The 23,409-nt window shown below is 40.6% G+C and overlaps 1 protein-coding gene across 4 annotated transcripts in view; it reads right to left on the reverse strand.

Moving 5' to 3' along the window:
- Positions 1-23,409, reverse strand: part of DMD (dystrophin) — a 2,234,319-nt gene that overhangs the window by 712,924 nt on the left and 1,497,986 nt on the right. For all 4 annotated transcript variants that reach the window (XM_027096086.1, XM_027096084.1, XM_027096085.1 and 1 more), the window contains one exon: positions 23,259-23,367. In XM_027096086.1, the coding sequence (XP_026951887.1) occupies positions 23,259-23,367 (109 nt within the window). The remainder of the gene's footprint in view (positions 1-23,258; positions 23,368-23,409) is intronic.

Genomic DNA, 23,409 nt, shown 5'->3' on the forward strand with positions numbered 1-23,409 from the left:
AGGGAACCAATATAATTTCAAATTATCTCAGAAATAAATAGAAGATTTGATACACATTCCAGAAGAGAAGTATGAATGATGCTATTTATACTACCAATGGAGGATTTAACCTATAGTCTGGGAGGTTAGGGGAGTCTTCCCTGAGCACAACATTTGAGCTGAGACTTGAAAAGTAAGTAGGCATCAGGTGGGAAAAGCAAGGGGAGAGTGTCTTAAGCAGAGGGACCAGTATGTGCAATGGCTTACAGCAGGAAAAAGCAGTCACTTAAAAAACAAAACAATTAAAAAAAAAAAGCAGGACAATATGGAGATAGGAGAGCAAGCAGTACATGGTATCTGGCATAAGTGTGATGAAATGGGAAGGGTGATACTACACAAGGTCCTGTAAGCTATTAAACATTTTCATTTTTATTTGAGAACAGCCGGAAGCCATTAAAGTACTTTCAGGAGCGTTCTACCAAATTTATACTTTGAAAGGATCACATGGCTACACCATATAAGGGAGAAGGAATGAATGAGGGGAGGTTAGTTTAGGTTAGGATGACCATGTATTTATCACAAAAACCTGGCGAGTGTTAAGAGTGAAAGGGGCGCTATTACTTACACTGAGGTAATGGACATAAACCACGTCTGCCCAGGGCGAACCAGGACTGTGGTCATTCTAGTATAAGGCTATCATAACAGTCCATAAAAGAGAGAATGAAAGACTGGGGAGGGGTAGTACAGGATAAATCCAGAGAAGAAAGCTGACCCGAGAAGTATTTAGGAGGGAAAATCAACTAGACTTACGGATGGATGTCCAGGAGGAGTGAAGTGGGAAGGTGTCAGAAATGACTCCCAAGGTTTTGTCACTGGACGAAGGGTGCCACAAAACCCATAGTGGGTGGTGAGTATTACAGGGGAAGATCATGAATTTGATTACAGAAGATCATGAGGTTATTTCTGAGACATCTAAGTGGAACTGCTAAGCAGGCAGTTAAATACACTGTCTGGCATATAGAGGAAATGTCTTCATCTCCCACAGTTTTCTCCTCTCTCAGTCCCTTCCATTTTTCTTACTATTGTCTTTGGATTCCCTGAAAACAGGGCTGGGACAAGGACTTGGGTGCAAGTAGTTTATTTGGAAGCTGATTCCTGGCAAGTAGAAATGAAGGACCAGGAAAGTGAGACAAAGGAGGAGGAAGTGACAGTATCATGTGTATTACTGAGGTCACTACTATGGACCACGGGGGTTGAATTCTGCCAGAACCTTTCCATGTCCCCGAGAAGCATTGAGAAAGCCTCCCTGAATTGTCTTCTTGAAGGAATAGGGGTTAAAAATGTATCCACGGGCTCCCATCTCCCATTGGTTGAGAACCGCTCACCCATCACAACTTCTAGGCTGGATTAGCTCACAGGATGTGTGGGATCCCAGCATGTCAGAGAAATCCCTTGGGCCGAAAGTGAGGAAATGGGAGTCATTACCTTGACTATCAGCTGAAAGTCATGCTGCCAGCTAAAGGTAAGTCTGAGCTCACATGGGACTGTCCACTGCAGCTGCAGCCACAGGTGGGTCAAAGACACGTGACTCGAGGTACCAGAGGTACTACATTTATGATGACGATATTTTGGAAGCACTGTTTTTTTCTTTTACAGTGATATTTTCCTTACTGTGGATGATTATATAGAACATACACACAGAGTTGACAGTCAACAATTATAAAGCAACAATATAATGTAACTACTACCCTAATCAAGAAACCGGATATTGCCAATACCTAGGAACCCACCCTTGTGTCCCCATAGCACAACCTCTTCCATCTTCCTAGAGATAACCATTCTCCTGACTTTTCCCTCTTTACTTTTCACCTGCTGTCCTTTCCAGCTTAGATTCCACGGTTCATCACCTCAGCCAATCCTGGAGCCACTACTGACTACACTTTCTAGTTATTATTAATTCCCTTGCTCCAATATACTTGCATAGCACCTGTCTGGCAAAACAACCATGGATGAATCTTAGAACCACCTTCATCTTTTCTCTACCCATTTTCAAGAGAAACTTCTTGAAAGTCTAGTTTCACTCCCCCTGGTTTTCTATTACTGATTTTGGCCACTCCTCAGTCTCCTTGGATGGCTTACTTTACTCTGGATGTCAAATGTAGAAATTTCTTAGGATTCTATCCCATGTCTTCTTCTCATTCTACACATACTTCCTAGGTGATCTTCCTTCTTCAGACTTCAGCTATGTTGTACTGTACATGCTGACAACTCTGGTATCCATATTTTTGGCCTAAACCTCTCTCTTGACCCATATGGCTAGTTTACTTAGTGGTCTTCCAAGCATCTCAAAGTGCTATGTCCAAAATTGAACTCATCATCCCCCCTGAACCCTAAAATAGTCCACAGTTTAGTAATTTCCACCACCATCCACCCAGTTCGTCAAGCTAGAAGTTTGGGTATTCTATATGAGTTCTCCGTATCTCTTGCTTCTATGTCCAATCAGTTACCAGGTCTTGTTGTTTCTACATGCCAGTATCTCCTTAGTCTCTTTTTTGTCTTCATTCCCTTTCTCACTTCCCAAGTTCAAGTCATCATTATCTCTTACCTGGACTACTGGAACAGCCTCCAGTGTTACTTTTATCTAATCCATTCTCTACACTTTTGCACAACAAGTTTTCTAAAACCCAAGTACATCATGTACATATCTTCTTTAAAATGCTCCAGGGGCTTTCAATGGTCCTTCAAATAAAATATGACTGATTTCTCTAATATTCCTTAAAGGGCAATTTAAGACCATGGCATTTTCAGCATCATTCAGAACCTCCTGCCTGACATATCCCTCCTCGCCTGCCCCTCACCCAACTCAATGCTTCACTTATGCCATTTCTCCTGCCTGGAACTCTCTCCCTCACCACCCCCCTCACCTGTTGGACTAGGTACACCTATGTATCCTTCAAGTCTCATTTCAAAGTTCCTTTTTTCCAGAGAGCTTTCCATGACAGCTACCAACTGTCCCATTCCCGACTGGACTATGATTCTTCCATAACATTCTATGTCCTAGTATTTGTAACATATAGCTATTTAATTCTCTTACTTTCTGAGAGCCCAGGAATTGTGTTTATCTTGGTCGATATCGTATCCTTAGCATCTAGCATATAACAGAGCACATGGTAAGGCTTAATAAGTTATTTGTTGAATTAGTGTATTGATAAATTAATGATACCAATGCATACCAAATGCTCTCTTTTAAGTTAAAAAAAATTAGGACAATTTTTAGAGCAGTTTTAGGTTTACAACAGAATTGAAAGGGAGGTGCAGAGATATCCCATATACTCCCTGCCTCCACATAGGCATGGCCTTCCCCATTATCAACATCACTCACAGGAATGGTGCATTTTTTATTAAGGATGAACCTACATTGATACATCATAATCATCCAAAGTCCACAGTATACCTTAGGGTTCACTCTTGGTGTTATATATTCTGTGGGTTTGGACAAATGTATAATGCCATGTATCCATCATTATAGTATCATACAGAGTATTTTCACTGCCCTAAAAATCCTCTGTGCTCTGCCTATTCATCTCTCTGCATCATCCCCAACACCACTGGCAACCATTGATCTTTTCATTGTCTCTACAGTTTTGTCTGTTGTAGAGTAGCATATGGTTGGAATCATACAGTATGTAGACTTTTCAGATTCACTTCTTTCACTTAGTAATAAGCATTTAACTTTCCTCCATGTCTCTCTATGGTTTGATAGCTCATTTCTTTTTGGTGCTGAATAATATTCTCTTGTTTGGTTATAATATAGTTTATCCAGTAACTTTCTGAAGGACACCTTGGTTGCCTCCAAGTTTTGGCAATTATGAATAAAGCTGCTATAAACATCCATGTGCAGGCTTTTGCGTGGACATAAGTTTTCAACTCCTTTGGAAAAATACCAAGGAGCGGAATTGCTGGATTGTATGGTAAAAGTCTGTTTTCTTGTGTAAAAAAACCACCAAACTGTCTTCCAAAATAGCTATACCACTTTGCAGTCCCATTAGTAATGAATGACAGCTCCTACTGCTCCACACCCTTACCAGCATTTGGTGGTGTTAGTGTTTTGGATTTTGGCCATTCAAATAGGTATGTAGTGGTATCTCATTGTTTTAATTTGCATTTGCCTAATGATATATGATGTGGCACATCTTTTCATATGCTTATATGCCATCTGTATATCTTCTTTGGTGAGGTGTCTGTTAAGGTCTTTGGCCCATTTATTTTTAATCTTAAAAATTATTTATTGATATCCCTTTGTAAGTGAATCAAGTGGGTGTAAAGCAGCATAAACACAGCAGTGAAAATCAGATACCCCATTATAAAAATAAACTACAAAAAATAGAAAAACAAAGACAGTGAAAGAGAGAGAAATTTTTACAAAATTCGTTCAGGGGCTGTGATGCAACCTGGATTGACCACATCTACACCCACAGCTGGATGAGACATAAGGCTGGACAATCTTGGGGCTGAGAGGATTGCTGAGGTTGGGTAAGCAAATGCAGACCCTTTAAAGTAATACTGCGTGGTACCCATTCCAAGGGTCCCAATTCTCCAGGTTCAAGGAAATCTTCCTACAGCTAAAACATGCAATGGGAAACCCAGACGATGGTACGCCATGTGATCGGGAAGGGTTTCTAAAACGTACCTCATTTTTCATCTCCTGGTGCACGGGTTTGCCATTCCAGCCACTTCACTAACAATCTCCCCACTTGGAGAATCAGCACCTTTAACCTCCTGTTTCGAACAGTTTGCAATTTGTCCGGAGGATGTACGGGAAGAGGGGGAACCAATGAGAGACTAGCTCTAGGTGTTTGGACAGGCACATGTCACACTAATTTCCAATCAGGAAGAAGAATTAACCAAAGGCTCAGCCCGCCCCCTGGAACCAGAATAGGGCCTGAAGCAGTCCTGCAGATTTGCGGCCAGCTCAGAAATGAGCAAGTTGAAAAATGGAGCTCAGGGGCACTGCAATTCACAAACCTGCAGGGTTATAAATGATAACTATCGTCCAAAAATATATTGAGGTAAGGCAATGAAGAGGATTTGAAGGCAAGGCAGAATTGCAGGAAACAGCTTTCAAGAGGTAGATTGGACTCGCCTTTAAAGCACAGGAAAAATGGCAGAACCCCCGAATATATTCAGGAAAAAACGCATACGCCCTTCCTGGCCAACCAAACAAGTGGGCAATGCAAATCAGCACCACAAAGAAGCTTTGGCCCATTTTTAATCAGGCTGTTTGTTTTCTGATTGTTGAGTTTTAAGAGTTCTTTGTCTATTTTTTATAATATTCCTTTATCAGATGTGTCTTTTGCAAATATTTCTTTCCCAGTCTGTGTCTTGTCTTCTAATTCTCTCTCTCTTCTGTTTTTTTAATAAATTTATTTATTTTTGGCTGCGTTGGGTCTTTGTTGCTGCGTGCAGGCTTTCTCTAGTTGCGGCGAGCGGGTGTTACTCTTCGTTGCAGTGCGCAGGCTTCTCATTGCGGTGGCTTCTCTTGTTGTGAAGCATGGGCTCTAGGCGCACGGGCTTCAGTAGTTGTGGCACGCAGGATCAGTAGTTGTGGCTTGTGCGCTCTAGAGCACAGGCTCAGTAGTTGTGGCACACGGGCTTAGCTGCTCTGTGGCACATGGGATCCTCCCGGACCAGGGCTCAGAACCCACGTCCCCTGCATTGGCAGGCAGATTTTCAACCACTGTGCCACCAGGAGAGCCTTGTCTTCTAATTCTCTTGAAAAATGTTCTTTTTTAGTTCATAAGATTAGAACTAACAGTTGGAGAAAGAATTTCACCAATAACTAAGAGAATATTGGGAAATGGCTTCTCATCTCCCTGATAGTGACATCTCCTGCTGGCTATAACTACATACTTTATCTCTTTCCACCTAGTTCATTATTTAAGTGCTAGTCAGTCGAAGTGGCATTATGATAGCCCTTTTCTGCTGATCTATTATGCTTCTTTGGAAGACCATCCCACCTTTGTAGAAGTGTGCTAATGGTTTCAATGTTCAAAGCAAGCTCAGAAGTGATGCATAACACTGTCATCCCTAGAACAGTGAGCAGTAGATTCCAGGTGATATAGAAATTATTACCTCTACTTAAGTATACCTACCTAAGAGTACCTCAGTAATTAAATATACATGTTTATAATAATAAAAAAATCTAAAATCTAGTTACCCCTCCCCCCTTTTTATGGTGCTTTTGCTGCTAAAATGGGAAAATGTTCCCAAAGTGCAGACAAAATGATTTAGGTTTAATTCTATTTATATAAGTGGAACTTTTATAAATGTCTAAATGTTTCTCAAATGATAGTGGAACATTCTTAATAGTTGTACCAAGTGTTTCACACCATCTCTTTATTTACCATGAGGGCTTTACAAATTTCCATTCTTTGCTGGGCAAATCGTATTCTTATTTCTGAGTAAGCATTAGAAACACTGTTGATAAGAAATAAATTTCTCCATGGAGGAAGCCTTAAAAAGATTAGAGAAATACATTCAACAATCCCATATGCTCTTTATTAACTACTATGAACCTATCTGCAAGTACTTATCTACAAGAGAGGTCAGTAAGCTACAGTTCTCAGGCCAAATCCAACCCACCACCCATTTTCGAAAATAAAGTTTTATTGGAACAAAATCACGTTCATTCATCTATGTACTGATCATGGATGCTTTTGCATTTCAGTAGCAGTAGTCGACCTTCTGACCTGCAAAGCCAAAAATATTTACTATTTGGCTCTTCACAGGAAAAAAAGAAAAAATTGCCAACCCCAGATCTAAAACCTTCTTGAAGTGGTTTATGTCATTAACCTATACCTCTCACTGAAATAGTCAACTCTATAAATAACTTACTTTATAAAAAATAACGATTTTTTATTTGTCCCAAATTACATCTTCCAAGCTTCAAAAGGCATCCCCAAATTGCAGTGCGCTATGATTTCGTGAATAAATTCCTATTCTCCCCAGTGTAGTTAGAGGAACGACGGACTAGAAATAGGAATATTAAAGCTTCTGTCTTGAGTCTTCGCTTATTTGGTTTCCCCAACTAGAGCAAAAAGATAAATGTTCATTCTTGATATTTTTAAGATCAAAGTAGATGTTATAAACTTGTAAAGAATGTTCTTATTTATGATCATACAGATTTGAATGTTTTGTTTTTCCCATTTCCAGCTTCGCTCACTGTACTCGTGACTTGTTTTAGTTGATTTTCACGTGGCAGTCTGACCCACCTTATCATTCCTTTAGTTCCTCCACCACTGCCAATTTATTCCTCGAGCATGCATCTCTTAGTACGGCTTATTACCGTCCTCATCTTTTCTGCCCGCTTAGGTCTGCCCACTCATTCATTTCAATCCACTCGCACCCACTGCCTTTCTCACACTGCCTTTTACTATAATGCCTCAGATTTATCCAGTTGTGAAAAATATACTCCGGTCTAGGGGCATGTTTAAGTGGGACACTGGCTAGTAGAGGGGTCAGCAATGTCCATTTTGATGAGTTCTTAACAAGGCTGTTAACTTCACCCCCTTTTATTTTCAGAGAAATTTCGACATCATCTAGTCCAGTGGCTTTTAATGCTTCTTAAGCACATAACTCCTTTCGAGTGAAATCTTAAGATCTACCATGTGACGCATAACAAGGAGGAGGGCAGTGGACTGGTTGAAATTGGAGATGGGAGGCAAAGAGAGGTATGGGGACATATCGGAGGGGCATCTGTGACTTTGAGGGCAGAAAGAGGGGGTCTCTAGAAGATGATGATGAACCCTAGGTTTCTGGTTTGTGTGCTTGGTTGGATGAAGTCCAAGGCCATGTTCAATTATTTCATGCCAAAGTAAACAGTGGGGTCCACTTGTTCACCGCAGCAACCGAACAAAGAAAAGACTATGCAATATTTTTGGAAAGTCAGTTCTGAACACACACGCACAGGGTTTATCAAGAAGGTTGTGGTATTCTTTAAGAGGAGATTAAATGAAGCACTGTTTAAAGAGATTTCTTTAATTGATTTCCAACTGTAGCAGGGCATTAGACCTACAGTACCCTGTGGTCTTCTCTCAGACCTACTTTTTATAATTCTGCCACTGTACTGGTTGTTTGACCTTGGGCTGACAGATACAGAACTGGGAGAATAAATAAAGCTAAACAGTAACACTGTGGGAGAATCAGGTTTATCATCTCAATGCTTTTCTTTTTTCATTCCCATGGGAGAAAAAGAGAAAAGAAAAGAGGAAAGAAAAGAGAAGAAATTATTATATATTTCTTTTTACTGAAATCACTTCAATATCTACAAGGTTAGTACTAAGCATCAAGGGTGCTGCTATTAAGACCTAAGTCCACCCACATAGCTTTAATATAAGATTTGGATGTCATGTAAGAGAAGAAAAAAGGGGGAAGCAGTACTATTGCTATTGAATTGCACTCGGAAAATATATTGCAAAAGTATGAACACTATAGTAGAGTTGATTCTACAGTCTATGGAGTCCATCGCATCACCTGTACGTTTGACATAAAGATTTAAAGACAGGTATGAAGTTTAGGGAGATACAGGGCCATGCTGTGCCTACTTAGCAGTTGATTGTCTTTGGGATAAAAACTCTCTGGAAGCTTTACTTTCCTCCTATGGTAAAAAAGGAATTAATGTGGAACCTATCTTATAAGGCTGTTGTAAGATTAAATGGAACAATCCACAAGGAATATTTACCAAAATGCCTGGTACAGAGCAAGGCATTAATGCATGTTGGCTCTAAGATAAATATTAGGTGTGTCTGGGTCAATGCAAAAGCCAGGGGGAATAATCGAAGTGAAAGCAGGCATTATTTTTGAACAAAGCTCTGATATACCGAGGTATTACTGGAATAGAACCAGACTGTGAGATCTTAGAGATCCTCTAACAGAGTTAAACATGACGTGACAATGTTGTTTTCCCTGATTTACATCAGACCTTTGTTGTAAAGCATGTTTTCCTCAATATGCTCAATATGAAGCATTTATTCAACCAGATAATAGATACAAATCCATGCATTCAACTCTTCCTTGGAGTCAGAGATCAAGATGGAAATCCCCAGAATCACAGAGATTTGTGTCTGTAAACTTGCTTATTATATTCACATTCAAAGAGGTTGGAAAGGATAGCGTCAGCTTTTTAACCAGGATCTTTTCATTACTTCTCCCTGTTGGGATTGCAGCACATGCTGTGAGTGACCTCCAGAGATCCTCAAGCTGGCTGCAGAGAGCAAATTGAATCTGAAAGCTTTATTAGACAACTTTGTCTTTCAGCTGCCGGGAGTGGATGTCAGCCGTACAGGAAAACATAAAATTTCTTGTGAAACTGGGTCCTTTCTTGAAAATAAATCTCAAATCAAAGTGCACGATTCAGTCCTGAGTTATGTCCTTATTTGTTAAACATGGAGCGCAGGTTCAAAAGAAAGAGGCACATTTTACCTTAAACAAATAAGAATCATTAAGAAAAATAATAGGGCTCCTATTTTGGGTTTGCTGGACTTAGTAAGTAAAAATGCTTATCACCAAATCATAGGGTTAAAAAATATATTAATATAGCATGGGAAACTATACTCAGTATTTTGTAATAACCTATAAGGGAAAAGAATCTGAGAATATATATGTTCAGATATATATATATCTGAATCACTGTGCTGTACACCTGAAAATAACACGATACTGTAAATCAACTGTACTTCAATAAAAAATACTAATAATCAAGGGAACAGCATTCTTATTCATTTCAACATGAGAAGGAAAACTACCTCCTCCACTTAGAATCCACAGTAAACACAGGAAGTTTATTTATATCTTTTATCCATAAATTTCTTCAAGAAGAAAGAATAGTCCTGGGAAACGGAAGTGACATGGGAGATTATTTTATTTTATTGTTATTTATTTATTTTTGGCCGCATTGGCTCTTTGTTGCTGCGCAGGCTTTCTCTAGTTGCGGCGAGTGGAGGCTACTGATTATTTTATTTTAATGGTGTCTCCCACTTTTCTAGTGTCATGCTATTTAGCTTCTGCTTTTTAATGTGGGACAACATTTTTTTTGAAGTCGTGATAACTATCTCAGAAGCAAGAACTGAAGGTATTATAATTCTGACTTTTTCCTATGGTAGGTTATAATTCAATTTAGGCACTGGTATAGTTAGTGCTGTTAGCAATCTTGCATAAATATTAAGATAGCTACATTGAATGTCTGTTTAATGAACTCATCGTAGGCTGGCAAGTACTTTGGAAAATGAGATGAAAACATATTTTCTTTAAAATGTTGAAGATGAGAGAAGAAATAAATATAAATTTTAAGAGGAACATAGCATGTTAGACTATAGAGGTTCTCAAATTATATACCAAGACACAGTCAAGAATGAGAGTTAAGGAATGAAATGGGGGTGAGATTTAGGCTGCAAGATTTGCATCAAAGCCACAGCACATCCCTGTTTGATCAATACAGCAGTCTTAAAAAAATTGGATTTACCACTGAGAATGTGTGGACAGGCGTACCTGTCAGCTATGTCTAAGCAGAAAAATAAAAGTTGAGATATATAAGAATATTGACGAGCACTGAGATCAAACTCAGGAGATGTGGGCTTGAGTCCAGCTTCTTCTACTAAACAGCTGGACAACCATATAACCACTTAATCTCTCTCATATTATAATTACATGGGAGGTCGACTTTATTTGATCCAACTCTAAAATAAATGTACTGTTTATCTGGTCAGAATATATGAGGTTTAACATCTACCACAAGCTAGTCATTGAATAAAAGCTGCATAGCCAAAAGGGTATACTTTGATAAATAAGATATAAAATAGGATCCGTTTGGAACTTACAGTCTATTAGCAAATGAAAGTTAAATAATTACAGAAATCATTAATCAAAATAATGGTAAGGATATGAAAAAGAAAAGGTATACTTTGAGATTGTATAATAGGCGCTCAAGGAAGGACCCTGTGCAGCTGAGATCTAAAGGATGAATGAGAGGAGAGATCATCCAGGTGAGAGCAGTAGATGTGGAAACCCTGAGCCCAGGAAGAAGCAGACACGCTAAAGGAACTGAAGAAAGCCAGAAGGGCTGGACTTTGAAGAAGAAGGTGGACAGTGGAACAAGAAGGGCAGGTAGGGGTACCATTGTGTAAGACCTTGTGGGCTATGTTAATGATTTGGAGATTTATTCTAAAAGCAATGGGGCACCATTACAGGATTATGATAGAATGAGGTTCACATTTTGCATGATTATTCTTTATGGAGTATGTTCATATGGGGAATGGATTAGAGGGAGGTGAATGAAATCAGTTAGGAAGCAAACATCCAGGTAAAATATGACGGTGGCAGAAGGGGTGGAGATGGACATAATCAAATAACTTGAAAGATATGTAAGTAATAAAATCAGTGGGATTCGGTGGTTGATTATATGAGGAAAGTGAGGTAGAAGGAGGTCTCCATCCAGGATCACTTATTGGTACCAGCTTGCATGGATGGTGTTGCTATTTCCTGAGATAGGAGAAGAGGGAAGAGGAAATTCACTAGCTCAGTTTTGCATGTGGTGCATCTGAAGAGTCTGGGGGACATCCAAGTGCATACATTGAGTGAGTCCTTGGATGTATGGGTTCTCTTGAATTCATGCTGATTAGCATATTTCATCCCCCTATCACTCTATGCAAGTTTGCTAAATCTAAGGGTGATTCTCAGGCTTTTTCTTGCTAGACTTATAGGCAGCATTTGACACAGTTTATCAGTTCCTTCCTCCCAATTAATTTCCTTCACTTGGCTTCTAGGTTTCTCTGTCCTGGTTTTCCTCCTACTTCAGAACTTATTACTATAATCCCTACTTCTTACCACTGAAGTCCTCCAGGGATCAATCTTTGTAGATCTTCTCTTTTCTATCTATAGTTACTGTTTGGCTTTAATTAGCACAATCTCATGGCTCAGCTCTATGCTAACAATTGCATATTTACATCTCCAGATTGGATCTCTCTCCTAACCTCCAGGTCATACGTCCCTCTACTTACACTACACCTCCATTTGGTTAACTACTAGGCATATGTAACTTAGTTTGTACAAATCAGAGATTTTTATGTTGCCTCCCACCATCCTGTACTTCCTACCACTTTCTCCAATTCTGTAAATGACAACATCAGCCTTACAATTTGCTCAGGTGAAAGACCTCATCACATTTTCTCATTCCCCATATCAAATCTGCCAACACATCCTGTTGGCTCTAGCTTTAAGACACACCCTGAATCTGTCCACCTCTCATCACTTCCACTGCCCCTACTCTAGATGAAACTATCCTCATTTCTCACCTAAATTATTGCATTAATCCCCTACCTGGTCTTCTCTTGCTTCCACCTTCCTCTTCTCCCTACAGTTTATTCTTAACACATCCAGAAAGTTTTTGCCAAAACATATGTCAGACCATCTCACGGCTGGGCTCGAAAGCCTCTCTTATGTCTTCATCTTACACAAAGTCAATGTCATCCCCATGGCCTCTAATGCTCTCCCTGATGTAATCTCATCTCTTAACTGTTCTCCCCTTCACTCACTGTGCTCCAGCCCCATCAGAAATTCTTCCAATTCTAGTCAGCCTCCCATGTCATGGCCTTTGTTAGAATGCCGTTCCTGGAATGCCGCAGCCTAGAAGGTTCTTCCCCTAGATATCCACTTAGCTCACATTCTGAGCACATTCTGGTCTTCACATAAATTTCACCTTTTTAATGAAGTCTCTGTAAGTTCCACCCTTATACTTCACACTCATACTCCCTACACTCTTCCCTGTTTTATTTCCCTTTGCAGTATTACCTCATAACGTGCAAATATATTGTGTGTATTTATTTTCTTTATTGTCTATTCCCACAAAAACATTAGCTCCACGAGGACAGGAATATTTATCTGGTTTTTTTCCACTGCTATAATTTTTGAATTAGTATATAGATCTAGAACTCAAAAGAGAGGTGTAGATCTAAAGTAACAATGTGGGAAACTTCAGTATATGGCTGGTACTTGAAACCACGCAAGTAGATGAGATTACCCGAGAGGTTAAAGAATGTGAAAAAAAAAAAAAAGCATGCCTACCTTACTTTAAACATTTGAAATCCAAAGAGAGAAGGTTGAGCCAGCCAGGGAGCTGAGAAAGAGCGGCCAGGGAGGTGAGAGGAAAAAGAGGGTGGTGTTATGTATGTGAAGGGAGAGAAGAAATGTTCCAAACTAGGAAGGGCCAACTGCATTAAATGCTGCTAAGAGATTAAGAAAGATGAGGATTGAAATGGTATTTTAACATAGAGGTCATTTCTGGCCTTAGGACACTTTCAGTGGACTGATGGAGGGACACAGCTGAAACCGAGTCCCCCTGAAACCGAGTTCCTCTACCGAGTTTACGATTAGCTTTTCTATCCAAAACTATTCCCTTTCTTGTCCCACCCCTGTTCCCCTCAGGATTGAGGAGCAGCAAAGAAAAGGGGGGACTGAAACCAAGCAGGACCCGGCGAGGCCTTCCCAGATACAAAAGCCTCTCTGTGTCCTCCGTTGCCTGTTTGCGGAAAAAAGGCTTTAGTCTCCTAGGCCTTCCCAAGTTGCAAAGAGCAGACGCAAGCAGTTGATGATTAAAAAAAACAATAGAGTCACAGGACTCCTAGTTCCTCCTGAAGGAACGTACATAACAGTGTGATGCATATCTTTGAGTTGTTCTGCAGAAACTAAGACCCCTGCCGGTGGAGGATGGTGACTACACAGTGACTCCATGCTGCCCACAAGCCCGTAGACCCTGGACTGGTTGGAACTAGAAAGTTGATGGCTGAGATTCTCAAAACATCACCTTGTTACCTCACCACCAACCAATCAGAAGAAGGTCCATGAGTTGATGAGGCATATGACACTATTCCTCTAACAGTGTGTTTAAAAACCCTTGCCTAAAAGCCATCAGGGAGTTTGGGTCTTTTAAGCATTGCTTGGCACCCTGCAATAAACACTGTACTTTCCTTCACCACAACCCAGTGTCAGTAGACTGGCTTTGGGGCATGTTGGCCGAGTGGACCCAAGTTCGGTTGGTAACACAGCCAGGCTGCAGTGGGGGGAAAATCAGAGGGAGGAATGTGGATGACTCTTTCTAAAGGAGTGGCCATGAATGAGAGGAGAGAGATTTGGCAGTACCTGGAGGAATATGTATGGTTGAAGTAGAATAGTTCTAGGATGAGGAAAACATGAGTATGTATAAATGCTGATGATAAAATCATGTGAGTCAACTTAAAGATACTTCGTATCACAAAGAAAACCTTTTTTGGATGTTCCAATACAGAAGGACATGACTGGCTAAGCTAAAATGCGGCCAAAAAAAAAAAAAAATACCAGGTCCTGAAATAGTTGTCCAATTTAGTACGAGCCAGTAGAACATTACTGCAGGCAGAACGATAGTATCGTATAAAAGTAGGAAAAGGGTATGCAGACTTTGTGATGTGACTGAGTCATGAGTAGAATGGTAATTATGGAACTGGGTCCAATTCTGAAGCCCACAACAGAGAAAAGTATGGAAAACACACCTGGGAGGTTAGAAGCAGGGACACAGAGATGTTTAAACACTGGAGAAACAGAGATGTTTTAAACATTTGAGACAGCTTTTTTTATTCATAGGTCATGGGCACTCACCTGATCTGTGCCAGAAAAGGAAAGTTTGAAGGGAGATGTCTAAAGAATCTCTACATGTACAAAGAACGTCTAAATGTACTTTTCCTACTCAAAAAGTAATTTAGACAGTAACTGGAACTTGGGTTAGGCAGTTGAAAGATGGTTTTAAGTATATCAGCAGTGGTGGAACGCCACCTACTCTTGATTTTTAAAAGGAGTATGCAGTTAACCTTAAGATTGCTTCTGAGAGAGAGAAAGAGCTTTTCGTGAAGATAGTGGAGAAGAATGAATGCCCTCTCAAAGGCCTTTCAGATCACTATCTTAGAATCTACAATTTAAGTGCAAACTATTACAATTTCCTTTTGGAATCTTCTTTCTTTGAGGGTTAAGTTATACTCAATTTCAAAATGATTAAGTGAAATTTTGGAAAATATTAGGAATATATGGAGAAGCCGTACTTTTGTGGGCTACCTATTCTCATGAATATGTTTAAACATTTCTAATTTCTCCTTGATAAGAGCTTGAGAAGAAATTCAACATTATGGTATATTCTATAGTGATTTCCAGCAAAGGTCCTTTTTTAGAAGGAGTTAAATAAGAAGGCTAAGGTAACTTTACTGTAATAAACCCTTTATTTCTGTTAAAATGCAGGGTATGGGTAATTGAAAGATCTCCAATGATCAGAATACTTTATTCAACCACTGATGTTATTCTCCTCCTACACACACACACACACACACACACACACACACACACACACACACTGAAACTTCCAGGAATGCTTCCAACAAGCATTAGAAATGATGGATTGGAACCTCTCTTCCTTTGCCAGTTCAGACCCCAAAGCTCAGCCCTAAACGGAGATGGTAACCAAGTAATAAAACTGCCAAAAGGTTAAGAGAGGAAGAACAAAGGGAACTTCATCATCACAAAATGGATATTAACATCTAAATACTCTAGTTTTCACAGTCTATCACTTTCTTGGATATTAACAATGACACCACTGTTATATCCTCCCTGTGAACCAGGGAACATTGTTGAAGAACCTGGCCTGAGACCAAAGACTCCCATGGCCTACATCCAAAGACTTCCTTCTGATCAATGTGACCAATACTGGGGCCTCCCCAGCCAGGGTTTACTGCTGTCACTTTCCTTTGCATAGTGTACCATATCTCATTATATTTCAAGCACCCTCACCTCACTGATGTATACAAATATGAGTTAGTTAATTAATTAATTAGTTAGTTTATTGCTGCCAAGAGCTGGAGGCTCTCTGTAGTTCCTCAGGGCTTTGAACTCTCTTGGGGAGGGTCAAACATTCATTTCTTATCCTGTTGTCATAATTGATTAGGGGACCTCACTTTCTGATATAAAATCTTACGCCTAGTGTCTTAGACTTTCAGGAAGTTTTTAAGGTTTAGAGGTTTTAATTATAAAACCAATGATGGTACATAGCCTTGTTCTAGGTGTTTTCAGTAAAGTAGTCAGCTGTTAACGAGACGAGAAAGACCTGGCTGAAACTGATGTGCCTTATCCGAAGGGTTCAGCGGAAGCAGAATTAACAGTTGGAAACCTAGCCAGAACAGGAAGGGGTGGGGGGGCACTCCTCCTTGTGATTCTGAGAAGGATGGGGACCCAAAGGAGGAGTAAGAATGTGAGAACTAATTGACAGCTTCCTTCCTTCTTCTCTCATGACCATTACAGATAAACGAAGGCCGTTTTCACAATAAATGAATTGTTTTCTCACGATTTAAATCAAACAAATAGTATGCCAAGATTATATTTAAGCTCCAATTAACCTCATGTTTTTCTCAAATTGCCTAGATATTTAAAGTATTACTGAAATAGCCTTGGGATGCTTTATTAAACTCTAGAGAGGCAAGTGAAGTTTGACTAATAAATGTATAAATAATTTTATATGTGTTTGGTACTTAAGTATAGCCTTCAAAAATTCAGATGGAGATAAATAAATCACTGCTTGAGATATAGTGTTCCGATTAACAGCATATGCTCTGGCATCACAGAGATGAAACTTTGAATACCCACTCTGCCACTTACTAGCTTTGTAACTTTGGACAAATTTTTACTCTTTTCTGTCCCTTGGTCTTCTCATCTACAAAATGGGAATCAGAACAAAACTCATTTAAAAGGTAAAACCATGGCAGTAATTCTAAGACCTTTTGTATTAATTTAGGTTCACCTAGAAGTAGGCTCTAAGACAAGGATTTAATTACAAGTAGTTTAATTGGTAGATGATACCAGAAAGCTGTGGTGGAAGAGTAAGGAGATGAATAGGAATGGGAAGGAAGTCCCTACAGGGTATGCTAATAAACAGGTTATCACTGTGGTCAACTGTGGTTCAACCCCCTGGAGACGTCTGGTGTGAACCATGCCCTGGAGTTGTCCTACTCAAGGAATAAAGAGGGCACAGTATTTGTGCATCCACTTCTATCCATCAGTGGGTGAGTACTGTTCTAGGGATGCCTCCTTCCCAGCACTTGCAACGTGCTCTGCAAGTGAGTGAGCTGCTCCTATGGCGAGAGAAAGTGCCTGGGCAGAGCCCCAGGTGCTTGCCTTTAGAAGCCTCAGGGTTCACAAGAAGGACTAGTGCCGAGGGGATATGGGTAGGCCACTAAGGGCCAAATTTTTTCCCACCTGCCCCCTTCTGGTTTCTGTAAATAAAGTGGTATTGGAACCCAGCCATGCTGTTTATTTACATATTGTCTATGGTTTGGCTGCTTTTAGTATACACTGACAAAGTTGATCCCATGACCCACAAAGCTGAAAATATTTACTATCTGGCTCTTTACAAAAAGAGTGTGTTGATCCCTTATCTAGTTGGCAGCACAGCTGAGATTAGAATTTAGGCTTCTTGACCTCCAGTGCAGCATTTTCCTAATTACACTTGAGACTTGCTCTCTCCAAAATTAATTACAGGAAGAGATGGTTTTACCAGTGTTTCATCAATTAGAAACCTCTATTAACTGGCACTTCTATGTGTCTATTTATACAACGGTCATTCATTTCACACTTATCACCCTGGGAAATTTGAAGAACTCCAACATCCTGATTTGGGAGTCTTCACATGAAGCATGTTCTATATGCAATTTCTTTCGGAAATGCTAAATCGGGTATTGTGGTATGTGAATGTTCCCAGACCCAGCAGCTTGTGGATAAGAAAGGATTCACATTGACATTTACAACCAGATTTGTTGGCTCTTTGCCTCCATCTGCCAAGCAGGCCTTTCAGTCTGATTCAAAGTCCTGCCTACCTAAACGTTTATCAGAGTCTCCAGGGGAGCTTTGTATAAGCATGGCTATTCTCCCCACAGGTCTCTAAGCTGCTCTGCTAGGCAAATACTGCCTAGGCGTGCTGTACATCTACTTGAACTCCCAAGCTACAAAGTCCTGGGGCGGGTGGTCCTGAAATAACGTGGAGGTCCCTTTGGCATCCACAGCACTGGCTCTCACTCAGGTTCCGCACTAGGTTGCTCGCAGGAAGCAGGGATGAACTCCTTCCCCACTCATCATAGGCCTATGGCAGTAGTTCTTAAAGGGCAGTCCCAGGACCAGCAGCATCAGCACCATCCGGGGACCTTTTATAGATGCAAATTCTCAAGCGTCACCCCAGATCTACTGAATCAGGAACTTTGGAAATGAAGCCCCACAATCTGTGCTTTAATAAGAAATGGGTGATTTTTTTTTTTTTTTTTTTTTTTGCGGTATGCGGGCCTCCCACTGCCGTGGCCTCCCCCGTTGCGGAGCACAGGCTCCGGACGCGCAGGCCCAGCGGCCATGGCTCACGGGCCCAGCCGCTCCGCGGCATGTGGGATCTTCCCGGACCGGGGCACGAACCCATGTCCCCTGCATCGGCAGGCGGACTCCCAACCACTGCGCCACCAGGGGAGCCCCGAGAAATGGGTGATTTTGATGATGGTAAAGTCTGAGAGTCACTGACATAGGACACTGCATATAGACCAACACTTTGATCTCTGCTTTCCCCCTTTTTCTTCAGTGTAGTGGTTTGGGTGTTAAGATGGCCACAATACAGCCTCCCATCCCTGTGTGCCCATCCCTTTGTGGTGACATTGCAGCTCCTTCCCTCAAAAGGGGAGATCTATTTCTCTGCCCCTTGAATGTGGGCTGGACTGAAAGCTTGTCTCGACCAACAGAATGTAGCAGAAGTGATGTATAAATTACAGAGTCTAGGGTCAAGACATCTTGTAGCTTTCACCCTCATCCTCTTGAAACAATGCCCTGAGAATGCCATATAATGAAGCCCAGTCCAGCCTATTGGAGGATGACAGGCCTTGTGAAGTACCAAGGTTCTCCAGCCAACAGCCAGCTGTCAGATATTTGAGTGAATCCATCTAGCTCCTGTTGAGTTGCCAGATAACTGCATGTACATGAATGACCCCTAGTAAGACCTTCAGAATACCTATTAAGTTGCTCACAGCCCAACTGCAGACCCACAAAATCATGAGCAAGTAATAACACTTGTTTTAAGACATTACATTTGGGTGTTTTTATGCAGAGATAGGAAACTGATACACTTAGGTATCTAAGCAACAACTGCAAAAAGTTTCTTTCCAGCATGCCTATTTGTCCTGCTAATTGAAATAATTTATACAACTCAGGCAGAACCACCTCATCACATGACATAATGTAAGTAAGCAGTCATAAAGGAGCTTGGTTTAGTATTTTTAAAAAGGCCCCTTGGGCCTCAGTTTCCACACATACAGAAGAAATATATTCAACTAGATACTTTCAATGATTATTCTAGGTTCAGAGTTCTATGGTTCTAAGAAATTCAAATGGAATAAACTGATTTTTTCTACTCCTTAAGTGAAAAAGACAGAGAAACATATTTCACTTTTACTCCCCATACATCTAAGACTGAGTTAAATAACATTAACTGTTGGCTAGCTGCCTTCATATCTAGAATTTCCATTAGGTTCTTGGACAGAGAGATAGTGCAAGGCACAGCAAAGCAAAACAAAACAAAACACGGGCTTTGGAGCCTGACGCACTTGGATTATAATCCTGGCTCTTTTTCCTCCCAGCTGTGTAGCCTTTATCTAACTATTTTCCCTCCAAGCCTTGAGATCCTTACCTTAAAAATACTGTGTATAACCATATACACTTGGCAATTATTTTGAGGATAAAGACATATATGTAAAAGCAGCTCGCACAACAGTAGGAGTGCAACGGAAAAAAACTTACTACAATGAATGATAAGTTATATTGTATTACAATATAGTGTATGAAATAATAATCATATATCAGAGCTGTATTACAAATTATATTTTCCCTTTTTATATTGTATTTATTTCAGATTATATTCCTGACTTCCAGAAAGTTAAACATTCTTAATTCAATTCTGATGTTTAAACCACCATGTTAAAGAAAAAAAGAATGTTTGATTTTATAAGCAGCTTTTGGCAGGAAAGAGCGCTTTGCAGGAAAGAGTTCTCTGCAGGAGGTGCCTTGTGTCTTGTCACTAACTTTAAACCAGGCACCGTCATGCTCTACTCACCTCTGGCCCTAGCACACCTTCCAAATCTTTTGATCACACACTACCTTGCCTAACCTGTTCGTTCTCTCCATAGATCAAAGAAGTACAAATGAAGAATAAGTAATTAACAGATGACCAGATCTCTTCCCTAGCTTCCCTTTCAGCAATCTCGTGAACAAACTGTGTGAACAAGATAACATCTAAAGAAAGATCACAAGAAGTCGACAAGCCTGCATGCAGTGGGGGATGGCAATGATTCTGACCCCCATCCCAATTATTAAGTGAGATTACTTCCCCTTTTCCCTTTAAAACTTTCATGGCCGAGCAGAATCTTCAGCGTTGCTTTTTGGGGACATGAGTCCACCTTCTCCCCAGATTACTGGCTTTCTGATTAAAAGCAACTTTCCTTTCCACCAACAACTGCCTTTCGGGTATTGATTTTCAAGTGGCGAGCAGCCAGACCCGAGTTTAGTAACATTTTGGTGCCCAGCTCTGGACCTGACTCACTTGGATTTAACATTTGTGCATTTAACATTTTTACTTTATGCCCAGCTCTTTGTCAGTTTGCTATAAGGAATGAAAGGCCTTGCTTTTGAGAAAGTTCCTCTTTCCCTCAGTTCTTCTCCAGCTCTGGCCCCAACTCCACCAGCTATCACCAGTGGCTTGGAGCTGAGGGCTCAGTCTCTTCTCAGACTCTCCCTACTGGTGGCAATGTGGAGGAAGTGGGGGAAGGGAAGGAGTAGTAAGGCAGATGAGACTCTTAGTTGGGGGAGAAGGAAGTAGGGGAGGAGAGATGAAAGATGTAGTTTCCCTCTGCTTTGGCCATGTGTCCCCTCTCTCCCTCTGCTCTGGCCTCACTGGTCTCCTTGCTATTCCCGCATCTTGCTCCACATCAAGGCCTTTGCTCTGATTGTTCTCTCTCTGCCTGGAACAGTCTCCCCTTGATATATACATCCAGGCTTACTTCCTGACTTCCACCAACTTTCTCATGTTCTTAAGCATTCTCTTAATAGAAAAGCTTCACTGACCCAACTACAGACAATCATGTCTTCATTCCCACTCACTTTTCCTCTTACCCTGCTTTCTTGTTCTCCATAACTGTGCTTCTCAAACTTCAGTGTGCAAACGAATCACCTAGGGATCTTATTAAAATGCAGATTCTGATGCACTGGGTCTGAGGTGAGGCCTGAGATTCTGCATTTCTAACAAGTGTCCATTTGATATCAATCTGTGGACTATACAACTCTGAACGATATCGAGATAGTATCTGTTTTCTTCTTTATTAGCTCATCATCTTTCTCTTCCAATCAGAGTACAGTTGACCCTTGATCAACACTGAGGTTAGCGCTGCTGACTTACTGCAGTCGAAAATCCATGGATAACTTACAGTCTGCTCTCTGTATCCATGTCCACATGCACAGATTCAACCAACTGTGGATCATGTAGTGCTGTAGGACTTACTATTGAAAAAGTTCTGCACATAAGTGGACCCACACAGTTCAAACCCATGTTGTTCAAGGGTCAACTATATGTGTTTCATGAAGGGAGGGACCTTAACTTATTCTATGCTGCATCCTCAGCACCTAGTATGATGTTCAATACATAGAAGTTACTCAATAAATATTTATTAAATGGATGAATTAAATATGTTTCTGGAAACTGAAACTGGAACTTTGAATCTATTCTGCGTTAGAAATATTATTGTCACATCTAGATACTTTACAGGTTAAACAGATTTCTGTGCCCTGCCACTGGAACCTTCCAACCACGTGATAGTAGCTTAAATAGGGGCATAAACCCATAATTATGTTCAGAGTACAACAAACTTACAAACAAATCATCAGAACCCAATCTCGTTACAGAGTTAGAGAGTCTGAGGCTGAATATACAGGAGAAAGCTACAGAACAAATACCAATAAATGATTATATAGGGACAAACTGTGCATATGTGCTGAGGGAACCAAAAATTACAGGTTGTAAAAAGAAATAAACCTGATATAATTAGTTGAATATAAACCCTGATATAGCAATTGTGGTGTCCCAGATTGACCAAAAAGAAAAAAAAAAAAAAAGGAGGCAAAAAACCGTAACAGAAAAAAACAACCAAGGATGTTTTTTTTAGTTCTGCTTAATTAATTATAGAATTGGTACAGCAGAGAAGTTTTCTGGCTCCTTGCCCATGAGATTCAAAGCCAGCCTTAACACTGCCATGAGATTTTATGCATACCTTCTACTAACAAATGAATAGAAAGTGAAATAAAATAGACTGAAAATATGCAATAAAAACAAAAGTTAAGACTATAGCTAAATGTAGAAACATCCCTCTCCCAAGTCTAATTGTGGTAGTCACGGTCCATTTTTCTTTTTCTTAAACTAAAAATGGAAGAGCTCTTAAGATTGCTTTTAAATGGGACAAGGGGGAAGTGCTAGGAGGACTGTGTGTGTTTCTGTGGTTTCAGGAATTTGTGCAGGCATATTTGAAGAAGATTATCTAAAGGTTATAGGATTTGTTGAGATGGAATCCTCACATATTTAGTTTGGGAGGCTACTCTGGAGCTCTACCCTGATTCCTTCTTCAGGGACAACACACCCATCCCTGCTACCGGGAGTACTGGTTGTTGATGGTATTCCTTACTTGGAATTGCCTTTGACCCCAGAAGAATCTTCTAAGATCTCCCTTTCCTCCCAGCGGGCAGCCCCTGGGCAATGACTGCCTAGTTCAGGAATACAAAGGCCAGGCTGTCTCCTGCAATTCAGGACAGCTCTGCAGAGCCAGCCCAGCTCTAAGGCTCCTGTGGAACTGGCTGAGGCCTCTGCTGCAGTCAAATCACCCTTCAGCCTCTTCTGCCGTCGCTGCCATGGACCTTTCTTCATTGTAGGTGCATCCCTGGAGAACACACCCCAATATGCTTTTGTCATTCCATACTTTGAATCAGTCTATTTCTAAGGAACCTACTCTGAGACATTTTGCAGAGTAAATAATACAAGTTTATTCCTATTTTCAGAATTGCAACACATTTTCCCTTTTACGCAGGGATCATCTCACTGTTGTGCTTTTGAGCAACTGTTTACAGCCACAGAGAATGTGATCCAGCACACTTACGAGCTCCAGTAGTGGTGAGTCCAGGCGTAGGGCCAGGCCACTTTGTCCTCAGCTCTTGAAGTAAATGGGTTACCGCCTTCCACTCTGAGCTCAGATCTTCTAACTTCCTCTTTAATAGAAAAGCACACATTATTTATTTGATTAACATCTT

The sequence above is a fragment of the Aethalodelphis obliquidens genome, unplaced genomic scaffold (assembly GCF_003676395.1).
Source record: "Aethalodelphis obliquidens isolate GAN/ISIS:26980383/991018 unplaced genomic scaffold, ASM367639v1 scaffold98, whole genome shotgun sequence".
NCBI lineage: Eukaryota > Metazoa > Chordata > Mammalia > Artiodactyla > Delphinidae > Aethalodelphis > Aethalodelphis obliquidens.